Below are 14,477 nucleotides of genomic sequence, written 5' to 3' on the forward strand. Positions count from 1 at the left end.
TTATTTGAGAGCGCGTCTGAAACAAGATTGTCATCCACAGGAACTAAGCTCAATAGTAAAAATTTTTTAACTAATAATACAATTTTCCCAAAAGCACTGACAGAAAGCAATGCAGTATTACTCCTTTGAAATGGCCCAATCCTGAAGAACAATCATGAAGATTGTATTTATTTTAGCTGAAGAGAGAGAACAAATCCGAACCTATCCCCTTTACAAAAAGGGGGAGCAACCTTTCATCTGTTTTGAGAATGTTTTCTGTATTATTTCAGTCAGTTGCAAATTATATAGTCAAATGATAATTTATGAATTAAAATCTCCTAATAAAGTTGCATGCTTAAACAAACAGCCTACCCACTATGCATGTTAATTTCTGCTAACCAAGAGATAAAACCTAAAAATGAATTAAAATTCCACATTTACACAGCAATATCAATGCGACCGTAACATTATACTGAATATGAATGTAAGCTTGTCTGTATATACTTTTCCACTGGGTGAATTATAATAGCTCCTTATAACAAAGTACAGCAAAATGGATAATTTCATTTCCTTGGCCAATGGATATGACTACCATGATGTCAGTGCTCTCCAGATTCCAACCACTCGGTTTAGTTATTTACTCTATTAAGTAAAAGGATCATTAAGAACTGACCAAAATCCTTTTCTAAAGATGACCGTTTTATTACATTTCTTCTGTGCTTAGCATAGTTTCTTTATAGAACATCAAATGCTACGAAGTATTAGCAAATAAGCCATTTTAGTTTAAAATTTATTTTTCCTCTATTTTTAGAACTACTAGTTTTGCATTGGTAGCTTTTTATAAGCTTTTCCCAAGTCTTTCAGGAAACCAGACAGCTGGTGGGTATCTAAATAATCTTGCCTCTCTTTCTTCACACGTGCCAAAGAAAAAATATTTTTCCTACAGTGAAATCAAAACACTCACCTGAAGATACATCCTCTTTTTTTCTGATCATATGATCTTTAGTAAATTTTACTCGCTGATGAGCTTCTATGCAGGTCTTGCACAACCATTCCCCACATTCTACACAAAATCCTACAGCGCTAGCATTATCTTCACAGCTTGTGCACACCTACAAAGGGAATTAAAGTCAGTTACCATAATTTTCTTGTAAAGCATTAACATAACACAGGAACAAAAATAGCACATGAATTCTGGCAAGCAGGAAAGTGTCATACCTGTTCTGATTTCTCATCAGAGCTGCTCGGTGTTTCTGATGTGTCTTTTACAAAGTAGTTATCCACCAGATCTATCTGTCTGCATTCTTGGCGGCATATCGGACATCTGATTACACCAACTGCAAAACAGAAAAGGTTTCCTAGTTTAAAAAAAAAAAGAATGGGAAAACCATCACGCCCAAAATCAAAAGATGACAAGAATGAACACAACACCCTCAGACTGCTTGTTTCACTTGGGTAAACACAGATTCCAAAATTGACTTTACCCTTAAAAAAAAACTGTCGTTACCCACATATAACAGATTTCACAAACAAATCAAAACAAAATGAAACACTTCAAAACTAAAACAAACAAATAAGAAAACCCTAGCACCACACACACACCTGCTCAGAAAAACTAAGTTTTGATAATTTCTACATCACGCTACAGATTTTCCCAAACAAACAAGACCAAAAAAATAAAACTAAGAAAATCACCACAACATACTTCTGGGAAAACAATGTTTTCCCCAACCTTTTTTTTTTTTTTCCTGTGATACTCAAGACATCCCTTAATTACTTTTTGTAACCATCTATTGCCCAGTTTGTCTCAAAATAAGCACTAAGAGAAGTGTGCCCACATAATGAGGTATGACTTCAGTGACATACAAGAAAACGTCGAAGTACTATAGTGTCACAATAGTCTCTCTGATACAACAGAGGATATTTTCTAACACAGCCCATTTCCATCAGGTTGGGGAGGCAGATGTGGCATTACGACTTATATGAATGTTTCAGGATTTTTTCCAAACAATATTCTGCAGGGAAGGCAGAACTAATAGCAAATACACGTGTAAGTTTCTACCAAAAAGTTTTCTTGGGCCAACTGCACCTGCCTTTTGGCAACACCTAATCAATTTGCATGTATACATACAAATGTACACTCACAGTTTAAACACTAGATATCAAGACAACTAGTTCCTTTCTGGTACTCTTCAAAAGGTCTACTTTGTTTTCCTCCGTACTCGTTAAATCACAGTTCTAAATCCTCAGCTGAACTTCAAAGAAGTTACTGCATGAACCAAGTTAACATTTAAAGATGTTCTAGGTACCACCTACATTTAATGTCTGAACACTTATTTACCACTAAGGTGGCAGTTAGCTCTTTCTTCCCAGAAACGTCATCTAGTCTTAAATGAAGTTCCTATACATTTATTGTAAATACCTTTTTCAAGGAGATGCTTTCAAAGTGTTTGAGGATTTTTGCACAATGGGACACCTGTGATGCTTTGAAAAGTAAATGTAATTAAACGATGTAAAACTCCTTTGTGGATATTCAGTTTGAACGTTAGATCTTATTTCAGGGAGATTAATTATATTAGTAGTTAATTATCATTATTTTTCCAAGTGTTAAAATTAACACTGATCTCTTCAGAACACAAATGATTTCTTGCAGAGCAACAATCCAACTAAGAATTCCCTATCTCATCAAACCACACACTCTTCAAGAGCGAGATGTGGAAACAAGTATTTCAGTACCTACACGTACAAGAGCTTTCACTTACACAATGAAGTCTCACCCACATGCAGAATCTGGAGATTCTCTTACTACCAAAAGAAGATTATTTTAGTGAACACTGTATGAAAGCCATTTATCAGATCGTATGCATATCTACTTACAGAACAAAACTTTCAAACATTTACCATTAAAACCATTCCATCTAAAACAGACCACAGCTAAAGCTGACTCTTAGTGTTCTTGTGGTTTAATCACAGGAAATACTGCAGAAAAAATGAAGCCCAAGGTCTCTACGATGCATAGTCAAGTTCTACAGATGCAAAGCACTTCCCTAAGGTGGGCTTTGTTTTCTTTTTGAACTAGAGAATCACTGAAGGCTTGAATAAAATCAAGCCTTTCATTGTCAAAAGTGAGAGATCCATCTGGCAATCCACTGGCTGGATTCTGACCACGGTAATTCCACCGTCCACTGCTTCTGTCCCAAAGGACACAGGGAAGAGCAATTCAGTTTGCGCATGCTGTTCTCACAGCCACACACCTGCTTTTTGCCCCCATACATTCAAACACGTTGACACAAGGTGCCGCCAGCGTTTTGCACCTGGCAGAGAGAGACAAAGAGGTTTGGAGGCAAATCCACAAGGCCCCTGATCACTGATTTTGGACCGCTCAGATCTGAGTCCTAAATAAAAGCCGCATGCAAGGTTCTATTGAAACACAATTAGAAAAGTGTATTTCAAGAAAACGCTTGCTTTCCCACAGTGACATTTATTTTCACCTTAACTACAATAATCCCTAGACACAAGAGACTGCTTAGTAAATAGAATACTATTTGGATAAAGGCATACTTGCATGTGAGGAACTCATGGTAGCCTTACAGCAATAGGATGCCTGTAATGTACATCGTTCATTTGATGATTATGTTCCTTATTCAGCATCAACCATCTCTCAAAGGATCACAATCCTCCAAAAAGGCCTCGCCATTCTCATTCAGCATATAAGACTTCATTTTCACATCTCAATTACTATTATTATATAAATTATTATATTGATGGCTTTCTAATATTACACAAGCTTTTGTACAACTCATACTCACTTGATGTATCCCAATCTTTTAATCTAATATAAACCAAATTAATGCAACATCATTAGTACTAGAAACCAAACTGCACTGCTGAAAAAATACAGACAACTCCGAAAAAGAGGGAAAACCACACTGAAACAGCATTTACAGAAAAAGAGAAATGGGAAGTCCTTATCTCTGTCAAAACATAATTTGCGAGCTAACAAAGTTAATGATAAAAATGTAATGAGAATCTATTTTAGGACAAGCTACGGCTCATATATTTATGTAAACAAGTAGAAAGACCAGGCTTCACTGCTGGTTTCAACCCAACAAGATTCTTACGTAACAAAATTAAAATGAAATAACAATAAAAATATCTTCCTAGTTATACTACAGGAGAACTTACTACTTGATTTTTCTGTGCCAATTTAAATTAGAAACTTAATATTGAAAAATATTTTTAGTCCTAATACACACATTTTCACGGTAATACAGCTTTCAAAAAAAAAGGTAACTACTTCCAAGGAATATATCAAATGGCACACAGCAAGAACTATTGTCAAAAGATCAATATTCTTCTAAATCACCATTCAATATGAATTAGACGACATCCATAGAAATTACGAAGGTCAGACCGGTCTATCATCTCTCCCCGTTCATAATTATTACCATCAAGACTTCCCGCAGAAATGTTGGAAGAAATAATAAGCATTGACTTTATCACGTGAAACACTGTGCTGATAGTCCAGATGTGTTGAACTGCAGTACCTTTCTGACTTACTCATACAACACTGTCATCCAAACACTATCATCGGCACTAACTCCAGGAACACCGTTATACTCCAGGTGCACAAGCAAAAAAATGAAATGAAAAAAAAAATCCACACACCACACACTTCACCATCCACACTGATGCTTTAGTGAGTATCAGTACTTTCATAAATACAGCTGACAGCAATCAGCCTTTGGAATGATGTACCACGGAAAAGGATGAACTATTTTACAAGAGACGATAGCGGTAGGCTTTCAAGCTGCTTTTCGTGTTGCATTTCAGAGGGCTGACATCACTGTTTTCTATTTGTTTTTATATCAGAAACATCATAACAGTGTTCGAGACCAGTAACAACTATCAGCATGAACAGTTATCTGCTCTCTTCCACAGTTTTTGACATACACAGCTATTTGTACCAGTTCGTCCCTTCCCCACCACTTCCTACTGCCGTGAATCAAATTACATCTTGTTCCAAATGAAAATGTACAGTTAAGATCAAATTCTGCTTTTTGTCTCACACTTCTCCAAACATCATCCAAACTAGCAAAATTATTTTCAACCATATACATTTACTGCCCACTCCATTTACATCCACTCCTACATATAACACTAAAACCGAGTTTCATTTCTCTCCCTTTATACTACCTAAGGCTGATATAAGTAAGAAGCAGGAATCATTTCTTACCTGGAAATTTGGTTTGAGTGTCACCAATCCAGCAGGTAGGAAAAGCCTGCCTTGCATTGTCAACCACACTCAAAAGGGGGGATAGGCTTCACTTGCCATCTTCAAACATCATGAGCCATTCCCCCCTACCATGCCACCAGGACAGACAGGGAGTTCCCAAAGCCTGCAACAGAGGGAGAAAAGAAACTCCCAGATTCCTTGTGATGGGCTCCTAGTGAGTCTCCTGATGTCATCAGAAATTCACTGGGGACACTAGTCTCAGCTGAAGAAAACCATGAAGGAGAACTGACGTCCCTGCAACGACGTGGTCCAGGAGGGACTGGGAAGAGCAGCAGCAGCCAGCTCCAGGGCTCTCCCGCGGCACGCCAGAGGGACCTGAGGCAGAGACCTCAGAGAATGGTGCCAGGAACACCCGCCACATCCCAAGCACGGTCACCATGCCGGGAAGAGCCACCCCTGTCAGCAGGGCCCAAGTCTCTGCAGGCCAGGCTGGGGGTCACCACCACGAGGCCAAAAACCAGGCCGTCTACGCAACAAGAATACGGCAGCGTAGCCCTCCTCACCACTTCTGCTAAGTTGCCATCTGTACTGCTAATCAAAACAGAATAAGTATGTTGGATGAAGAGTTTTGTCAGAGCAATGAGAGGTAGCTGGCAGAAGTTGTACTATACAACACACATCGACCTGTTATACAACTGCTGGAAGTCACACTATCCTTAACTTGCACATTAGATACTCCTACTTGTTAGTCAAAGACTTTATAAAGAACACCAATATGAGAGTGACATCTATTTAATCCTTCTAACTGCTTAAGATTTAGGTAACAAAGCACACTAAGCTAACCCACAGATATCAAAGGAAATCAGAAAGGACGAAAAACTGAGGTAAATTGAGGAGTAAAAGTAACTTTTTGTTTTCATAAAACAGAAAGATTGCTAAAAGTCTGCAATGTAATCCAGCAGCAAATCATAACGGAACATTTCAAAGAACTTAAGGCCTCAAATAGAAAATGCTTTTAATTTCCTATTGTCAACTAACATCTAAAACTGCAAAGGAAGAATTTTTCTTATTTGTAACCCTGAACTGTGACAACACCTTGTATATATTTACATTCAAAATATCCCCAGATTTTTTTTTTTACCAGCAGGTTCATATAATTACTTATATTACTTATAAAATCCTTCATTCTTTAACTATTTTCAACAGGATATTTACTCAAATCCCAGTTATAATTCATTTCTCCAGTCTGACATCTTAATCCTCCAACATTAAAACACCAAATTTAAAAAACGCTTAAGATCTACGGAGACGGAGGTGAGAAGGCTTGATTCCCTATGCTTCCAATCTCGTAGGATCAAACTAGAAAAAACTTTTTCCAGAGAAACTTTACATCAAGTCTTTGGATGTTATACCCACTCCAGCCCGATGTTACGGAATTCTTACTCTGAGCACTTTTAATAAGTTGAAATCGGCTGATCCGCCCCCAGCACAGCTTTGCTAGACCCATTCTGCCCAGTAACAGTCCGTGCTCCACTACTTTTGCACAAGAAGGAATAAAAGATGGAATTTTCTAAATCATGTTTGCTCCTAACCTCTAGAAATTCCCTTCTGGATGTTCATTAGGTGCTTCGGAGACCGTATGCGGACAAGCAAGATTCTCTGAGCCGGCAGAATCAGCTCGCGATTCCCAGCCAGACCTACGCCCTGCGCTCCCCTCGTCCGTTCCCCAGGCCTCTTTACAAAGGCCAGAGAGAAGCCAGCTGGAAGCCTCCAGCACCACAGGGCTGGCGGGCAGCAAAGGGAAAGCAGGGAGGGGGGACGCAGCCACAGCTAGCCACGACCACTTGTCTGCTCACTGAAAACCTTACCCCAGCTGAAGCAACAGAGCTAACCGTTACCAGAGGCTTCCAAACCCAAGGATCCATATGCGCTTTGACCAACTTAAAGCGAACACACAACAGCTTAACCAAACGCTTTCTAAACCTGACAGAAACCAGAAAGCAACAACGGAAAGCAAAACCCCTCGAGTTGTAATTCCGCGACAGCCTTCCAGCAACAGAACAAAGGGCGCTGCTGGCGGCAAGGAGATCACTGCTCGCACCGGGGAGGGGAGCGCAGGGCCGTGGCCGCCACAGGGCCTCCCCAGGGCCTCCTCCGGCCCGCACCGAGCTGAGGGCTGCCCAGAGACCCCCCCGCCGCCACCGCCTTGTCAGGCTGCTTGCACGGATGGAGCTCTCCTTTCAAAAGCACCTTGCCTGACAGAGACTCCAACCGATCTGCTTTCAGCAGGAGGAAGTCCTCATTCTGCGTATTTAAATTTATTTAGATCTGCTAAATTGCTCGGTCCAACACATTTGCCATCTAAGCAGAGTAGTAGGAGTATCCGTTCTTCACTATTTCAAAACAATTTCAACTGAGATATGAGATATAATTCAGTTCAAAACAGGATCATAGTATCCCCCCACAAAACATAAACTTCAAAGACTAGTTTATTTTCAATAGAATGTAATTATTTATTTTAAGCATGTTCCTGAGGAAATTTCCCACCTTTTCTCCTCCAAACAGAAGAGAATGCAGTTTAATCACTTTGTACATGAACACGTGAAACCAAACAACAGCAAACCACAACAGGTAAAACTGGAAGAACGCATGCAATACCAAGTAAATCACGTAAGAGTAATCCAACACCAAGCCATCACAGACACCTGCTTCGGTAGACATTTACAGGTCTCTTTTTCTTCATTGATAAAGGGTACTTAATTGTCATTTTTTGAAAGATGAGTAAATTGTAGCAGTTTTTACCCATCAACAAAGGTATGTTTACCCCATACACTTGTACCTGCGTCACCACACACTTGTGAACACAGAGTAATGGGATGCAGGAAGTCTCGCTGAAGGTTTAAGACACAGTCCGAAACAAGAAGGGGGACGGTTTCAGAAGCCAAGAACTTTGACCAAGGGAGCAGCTGATGAGCAAGAGACAAGTGTTAGAACATAAGTCAAGAGTCTGAGATGCACTACAGCAACAGCGCATGATGCAATTGCTTCCCCTCGGGTCAATGTTATGGGTGAGACTGTAGGTTTTTATTACAAAAAGCAGCATTCACACGTGATCACCACAGCGACCCCATGGCACATCCAATAAAGTCTATTCATTTAGGAATAACACTGATGCTGAAGAAACACAAATGGCATATTCACGTAAAATGCCTCCAATCTTTGTTTTTAATGAGTCAACATTTGCGAAGATACACACAGAACAAATGCAACCATATATAATGCAACTCCCAAGTGAAAACATACATGATCAAAGGATAAGGTGCTACAAAAAGTACTTTGCACTTCAATTGCACCGTTCATTGCTGGATCCCTTCCATCAGTGTGCTAACCTGCAGAATCTTTCCAGTAGTTCAAAATTAAATTCAAAGTATCTCTCTTCCTGATTATCCAGAAATTGAGCCTAAACACTTGCATTCCTAAACATCCCTACTTATAAAATTTGTATCTTTAATTAACATCCAGCTCCTTCCGCATAAGCTCTGGTCTGTAAGATGAAAATCTTTTTGAATCCTTTTTGAATCCTTTAGTACTTTCACAATATTCAAGCAAACCTATAGCCTAAATATAAAAATTAAGTTTGATCTTACTCTAATACCCTAAAATATAATGTTTTAAGTACCTGTGGACAACAAGTTGACTGGAGTGAACAGCATATCCTTGCAAGAAAAAAGGCCAAGAGCATCGTGGGCTGCGTTAGCCATACAGCCAACAGGTCCAGGCAGTGATCCTTTCCCCTGCCGAGCGCTTTGGGAGACCACAACTGGTACTGGGTCCAGTTTGGGACTCCCCAGTACAGCACACACGCTCACATACCAGGGTCAAGCCCAGCAGCGGCAGCCAAGATGATCAAGACTGGAACACACCACGTACAGGTTACAGCTGGAGCAAATAGCTTTGCTCCCACTGTGCCAGGGGACCTCGCCGCTGCCTGCAGCTACCTGACTTTGGGGAGCAGGGGTCACAGAGGCAGAGTCAAGCTCCTCCCAGAGGCGTGCAGTGAAGGGAGTATCAGGTGCAAGCGAGGAAAAGGGAGAATGTGCGTCAACTTAATGTTTTACATATTTACAGTGAGGATGGACAAAATGCATCAGAGAACCCATAAAATCACCGTCCTCATAGATGGTCACAGTTCACATGGACAAGGCCCTAAACAACCCTCCTCTAACTGCACCTGGGTTTGGCAAGAGGCTGAGCAAGACACACCTGCAGGTCCCTGACCACCTGTTGTGATTCCAGGTTCCTTCAAGAATGTTAATTTTAAAGAAATGGGTTAGATTTTCTGTTGACAGTTACCACATCAGTTAGAACTAACCTAAGTCTTTATCAAAACATCCACAGACAATCAAGTCGTCAATCTTCCACAACCCTTGTTATTATTTGAGAGAACAGCATCATTTTAGATACCTGCTTTTAAACACATTTTTTATTTTGGGTTGAAATGTACCAGGCTGGTTCCCAACACAAAAGCATTAAGTAGCTATAAGTAACTCCAAAATCCTTTCAGATATTTACATTATTATAATGATGATAAAGCTTCACAGTTCAGGAAATATTTGCAAGCACTTGTGCAATCTAACAACTCAAACTTCCATTTTAAGCTCAAACTTGGCATGTACGCAGTCCTCTGAGGAATGAATTTCTGCCAGGTTTCATTTATTGGCTGACAACATCAACAGTAGTTACTGCACATGCAAAATACTCACTTCTGCCAGGAATTTAAGCGTTCAAATACATGTTCCTGAATAGCCACACATCAAAGCCCCCGTTCTAGTTTCGCGGATTAGACATAGAAAATAACCGCACAGGTAAAGCGAATGACACAATCAGACTGCAATTTATCTGAATATAAAAAATTTTAACTGCTTTCAAGTTCCACTTCTAACTCACTTTTATTTTTTAATGCAAATGATGCTTGCTTATATCACTGCTACACACGCATGGAACTAACAACACATAATATTTAATAAGGAAAATAAATTTATAAGAGTTGCTGACAACAACTCTAATATTATTAAAAAAAAAAAAAAACACAACCCTAGAACGTCCTCAAACAACAGCATTATTTTAAAATACTTTACTAATTGAGACTGAAATTTAATTCATACCAAGATTTTCAGGATATGAATTGAAATTCTTTCAGGATTCAGCCTTCGCTGGGCTCCAGAACCAATTGATGGCGCTCTCTCATGAACACAGGAGAAAGCTGAAGAACCATGAGAGTTCAAGTGATGAGTACTGACATTCACTGAAACTAAGACGGTCCACGTTTACATAATTTAAGCAGTCTATTTGAGGTACTTATTTTCAACTTTCCTTACTGAAAACAAGGTTACTACCAAACTTAAGTGATAAATCATATTCTTGTGGGTGTAGCATCATTTTTATCTTCTCCTTCCAAAGGCAATTAAAAATTGTTATTTCATAATTTAAGGTGTCATTTAATACACTGTTTCTAAATACACAAACCCTGAGTACGGGAGTTGAATTCAGCATCTCAGAATAATTCGTGCTATGTATTACATAGCACAATTAAATGTATTGTTCCTCAAATTATACGTACGGTCACATTACCCATTTTCTATGTTTTCTTAGGCTCTCTGAAAGCATCTAGTAACTCCATTTTAGGTTTTCAGCCTAACAAAGGCTTGCCAGATTGCGATATTCACAAGGAACTGGAAGAACCACACATTCTCTGTACTGAGATAATCTTCTTAAGAGAGATTGTAAATACCTCAGTAAAAACTCAAAACAACCTATATTCCCAGGAAAAGCAGCAGCTGTGGGTGCATAAAATTGTTTTGCAGCATCTTTAACCCTCTGAAATCTTTAACTTAAAAATAAACATATTTCAGAATACTGTGATACAAAGACAAGAAGGCATTTTACTGTAGGCTTCTTTCAACCTGAAAGAAGAGTATAGTTGGACAGCTGAAACACCAGGCATTGAGAAATCATCTATTCACCAAATAAAATGCACACGCCAACAACTTATAAAGTAACTGACTACAAGATACAAATTTGTGTGTTAAATACGTAACATGAAAATACATAAATACAAAGCTGTCTGATTTTTTTTTTCAACATAAATGTAAACAGCAAAGATTTTCCTTCACCAGTGCAAGAGGTGTGAACCTACCAGTCGCTTCTTTATTAACACGGCAAGGCACAACTTTGGATAATTGTTTTTATGTTTGGTCAGCATTTCTAAACTTTGAGGAACTAAGACCATTCTTCTGTATTCACTAGCAAATAGTGTCTCTCAAAGGAGTGACAACAGGGTGGAAGAGATGCCGATACAGACCACCAGCAACTACTGCCTCCAAGCATTCTTACCATTTTCTCTCTGAGAGCAGCGGCATGCTGTTGTCAGAGAACTACTCTGTGGGTACCCAACTTGCACTCAACTCCCGGTAAGCAGCTTCCACAGTTATTAGCCAATAAATACACATATTTACTATTTGAAGTGCTTGACAATTCTTAGGGAGCAAAACCTGAAACGAATTAAGAAAACAACCAGAAAAAATATCAAAAGAAAAATGCAGTACTTTTCCATAGCATTCATAGGTGTAGACACGCTGAAAAAAAAGAGCAGGCAAATTTAGATGCACGTACAGCATATAATCCAGCAGAGACAGCCTTCAGTTACACGCGACCTACTCCAGGTACAGCTACGGGCACTACTTTCCATTAATTCTTCCTCCATGAAAAAACATTTGCTCACAGTTAAGGAGACTACAGAAGTGGAAGTAACACCAGGATTCATGGCTAATACAATCTATGCCAACAGGGAACGAACCTGCATGACTAAGCGACACGGTACTTCTCTGTATGTTGAGAATGTCTTTTTTATTTTTTTAACCTGATTTACTGATGAGCATTTCATGCGCTGCTCAGCTGATCCCATTTACGATATGTGGAGAGAGCTGTTGACAGAACTGCACCTTAGCAGTTCTGGTTAATCAATGTTTCATTCTTAGTGACCTGCTGCACTAACACGTATGTCCGTGCAGACTTACATACCACAACAGACGGAACATACACATCTCTACTAGCATGGATCCTACGCGCACCTCACTCACGTCATCTCCAAGTTGTTGACCAAGACATTAATCCTTATTTCACCAAAGCATCGCAATCGAGCATTGTTAAAATACATGTGATGAGAACTGCCATCCCATGTTGTACGTACTTCATCTTTTCCCTGCACTTGTATCCTAACAGATGTACTCAGATCATCCTCCTAATTACTAGTATAATAAACCTAAATTGACAAGTTCTATATCTCTCACTAATACATATCACACAGAACATAAAATCTGGAATTTAACGAGAAGGATCACAAGACCAACTGAGTGCTTTAGTTAGCATATTTATAAACTGCACTTAAAGCCTTACGAAAGAGAAAGCACAGGACCTTCTTAGACCCATATCCTAGATGAACTGCTTCTGAACAGTTTGGATGAAAGATTCACTAGAAAGCCAGGTTTATTACTTGAGAACCTCCTCTCAACAAATCACTGCGCGACACAGGAAAGACTTGAGTCCTTGCTAAAACCAGGAAGATGTCACCAAACAAGGTCCTAGTGACCACAGGACCCAGTTAAGACCTGAAAAGCCATTCGCCAGAGCTCTAGCTTGGTCTGCAGGCCACAGCACAGAAGGCACTCCACTAAAAGCTCCAGAAGCTTTTCCATTGCATTCCTGAACTCGTGACATAGAACGACACAAAATTCAAGCTACAATTTCAACAAAAGCACCTGGAAGGTGCAGTCCACGCTTCTTGCACAGCCCAAAAGTTACTCCCGGCTGGAGTACGCACGCACAGCGAGCCCACCGACACACAGCACTGCAGCGTTCCCACACCAGGGACAGGAAACTGGGCCCGCACGCAGAAAGGCAGGCGTACCACACGTGCTATCTCCAACAGCGCACGTAACGCCGTAACAGCGAGCTGGATCTCACTTGGACGGATTTTTTTCTAGCGCTGCAGACCCGAACGTTTGAACACCCCCTCAAACACATGCCTCTGCGGCTGTAGCCCTGAAAGCCCAAACCAAACACACCCCGCGATTTACGTTACGCTTCCAGAGCGGACTCCCAAGTTTCAGCCGCCACCCGGGCGCACGGAGCAGTCCGCGACGAGCGCCGCGGGACAGACCCCCGGGATCAGGGCCCGAGCCGCGCCGCCTCCCGGCACGGCCACCGGGGCGGGCGCAGGGTTCCAGCCCCCGGAGCCGCAGCCGCGGCGGGAGCACCCTCCGCGCCGCGCGGTGACGGAGCCGCAGGGGCAGCGAGAAGCCAGCCCCCCCCGGGGGAGAGGCCGCGGCGGGCGGCGGCCCCGCGCTCACCTTGCTGGATGTCGCCGTTGGCGCCGCCGGGCACGGGCACGCTGAGCTGCCGCTCGGGCTCGGGCAGGCAGCGGCGGCAGAAGGAGTGCAGGCAGGGCAGCAGCTTGGGCTCGGCCTCGCGCCGGCTCTGCAGGCTCTGCGCGCACACGGCGCAGGTGTCCAGCAGCGAGAAGGGCCCGGGCGCCGCCGGCGTCAGCGGGGGCACGGGGCTAGGGCCAGGGCCCGGAACCGCGCCGGGCCCCGCCGCCGCCTCGGCCTCGGCCTCCCCGAGAGCGCGCTCCGCCGCCGCCGCCACCGCCGCGCCCGGGCTCTCCCGCTCCTCGGGGGGCGCGGCGGCGGGCGCGGGCGGGGCGGCGCCGGAGGGGGACGCGGCCACAGGCTCCAGGCCGCCGCCGCCGCCCTGCCCGGCCTCGGCAGCCCCATCGCCGCCGCCGCCGCCTCCTTTGTTTTCCGCCATGTTTCCTCCTTTGAACCCAGCTCCCCGCTCCGCGCACGCGCAGCGTCACCACGCGCCGTGCGCGCTCCCCAGGAGGGAGGCGGGGCCGAGGCTCGCGCACGCGCGGCCCAGACGGCTCCGCTGCGGGGGGGGGGGCGCGAAACGAGCCGTGACGCGCGGCCGGCCGGGGCGGTGCGCGCACCTGTCATCGCGCTGCGGAGCGAGCCGCCATTGGCCCGCGGCGGCCGGAGCCCAGCCAATCACCGGCAGGGCGGGGCCGCCCGGAGCCCAGCGGCGCCCCCCGCCCCCCGGCCCCCATCAGCCGCGCGGCTCCGCGGGGCAGGGGCTGCTTCTCGCCCCCCCCCCCCCCCTCCCCCGGGGACCCGTTTCATAACCCGCCGCAGAGCGGAGGCACGCA

At 43.1% G+C, this 14,477-nt stretch overlaps 1 protein-coding gene across 4 annotated transcripts in view; it reads right to left on the bottom strand.

Moving 5' to 3' along the window:
- The window catches only part of TRIM33 (tripartite motif containing 33), a 36,872-nt gene extending 22,767 nt beyond the window's left edge, over window positions 1–14,105 (bottom strand). For 2 of the 4 annotated variants that reach the window (XR_010826544.1, XM_066982899.1), the window contains exons 1-3: window positions 13,624–14,105; window positions 1,198–1,316; window positions 944–1,091 (exon numbers count right to left, since the gene is read on the bottom strand). Coding sequence is in view for 3 of the 4 variants with exons in the window: in XM_066982899.1 (XP_066839000.1) it covers window positions 944–1,091; window positions 1,198–1,316; window positions 13,624–14,080 (724 nt within the window). In the remaining variant the exon portion in view is untranslated. The remainder of the gene's footprint in view (window positions 1–943; window positions 1,092–1,197; window positions 1,317–13,623) is intronic. The other 2 variants (XM_066982898.1, XM_048070971.2) reach the window with 1 other exon arrangement.
- Between the last annotated feature and the right edge of the window lie 372 nt (window positions 14,106–14,477).

This window comes from Anser cygnoides, chromosome 25, assembly GCF_040182565.1.
Source record: "Anser cygnoides isolate HZ-2024a breed goose chromosome 25, Taihu_goose_T2T_genome, whole genome shotgun sequence".
NCBI lineage: Eukaryota > Metazoa > Chordata > Aves > Anseriformes > Anatidae > Anser > Anser cygnoides.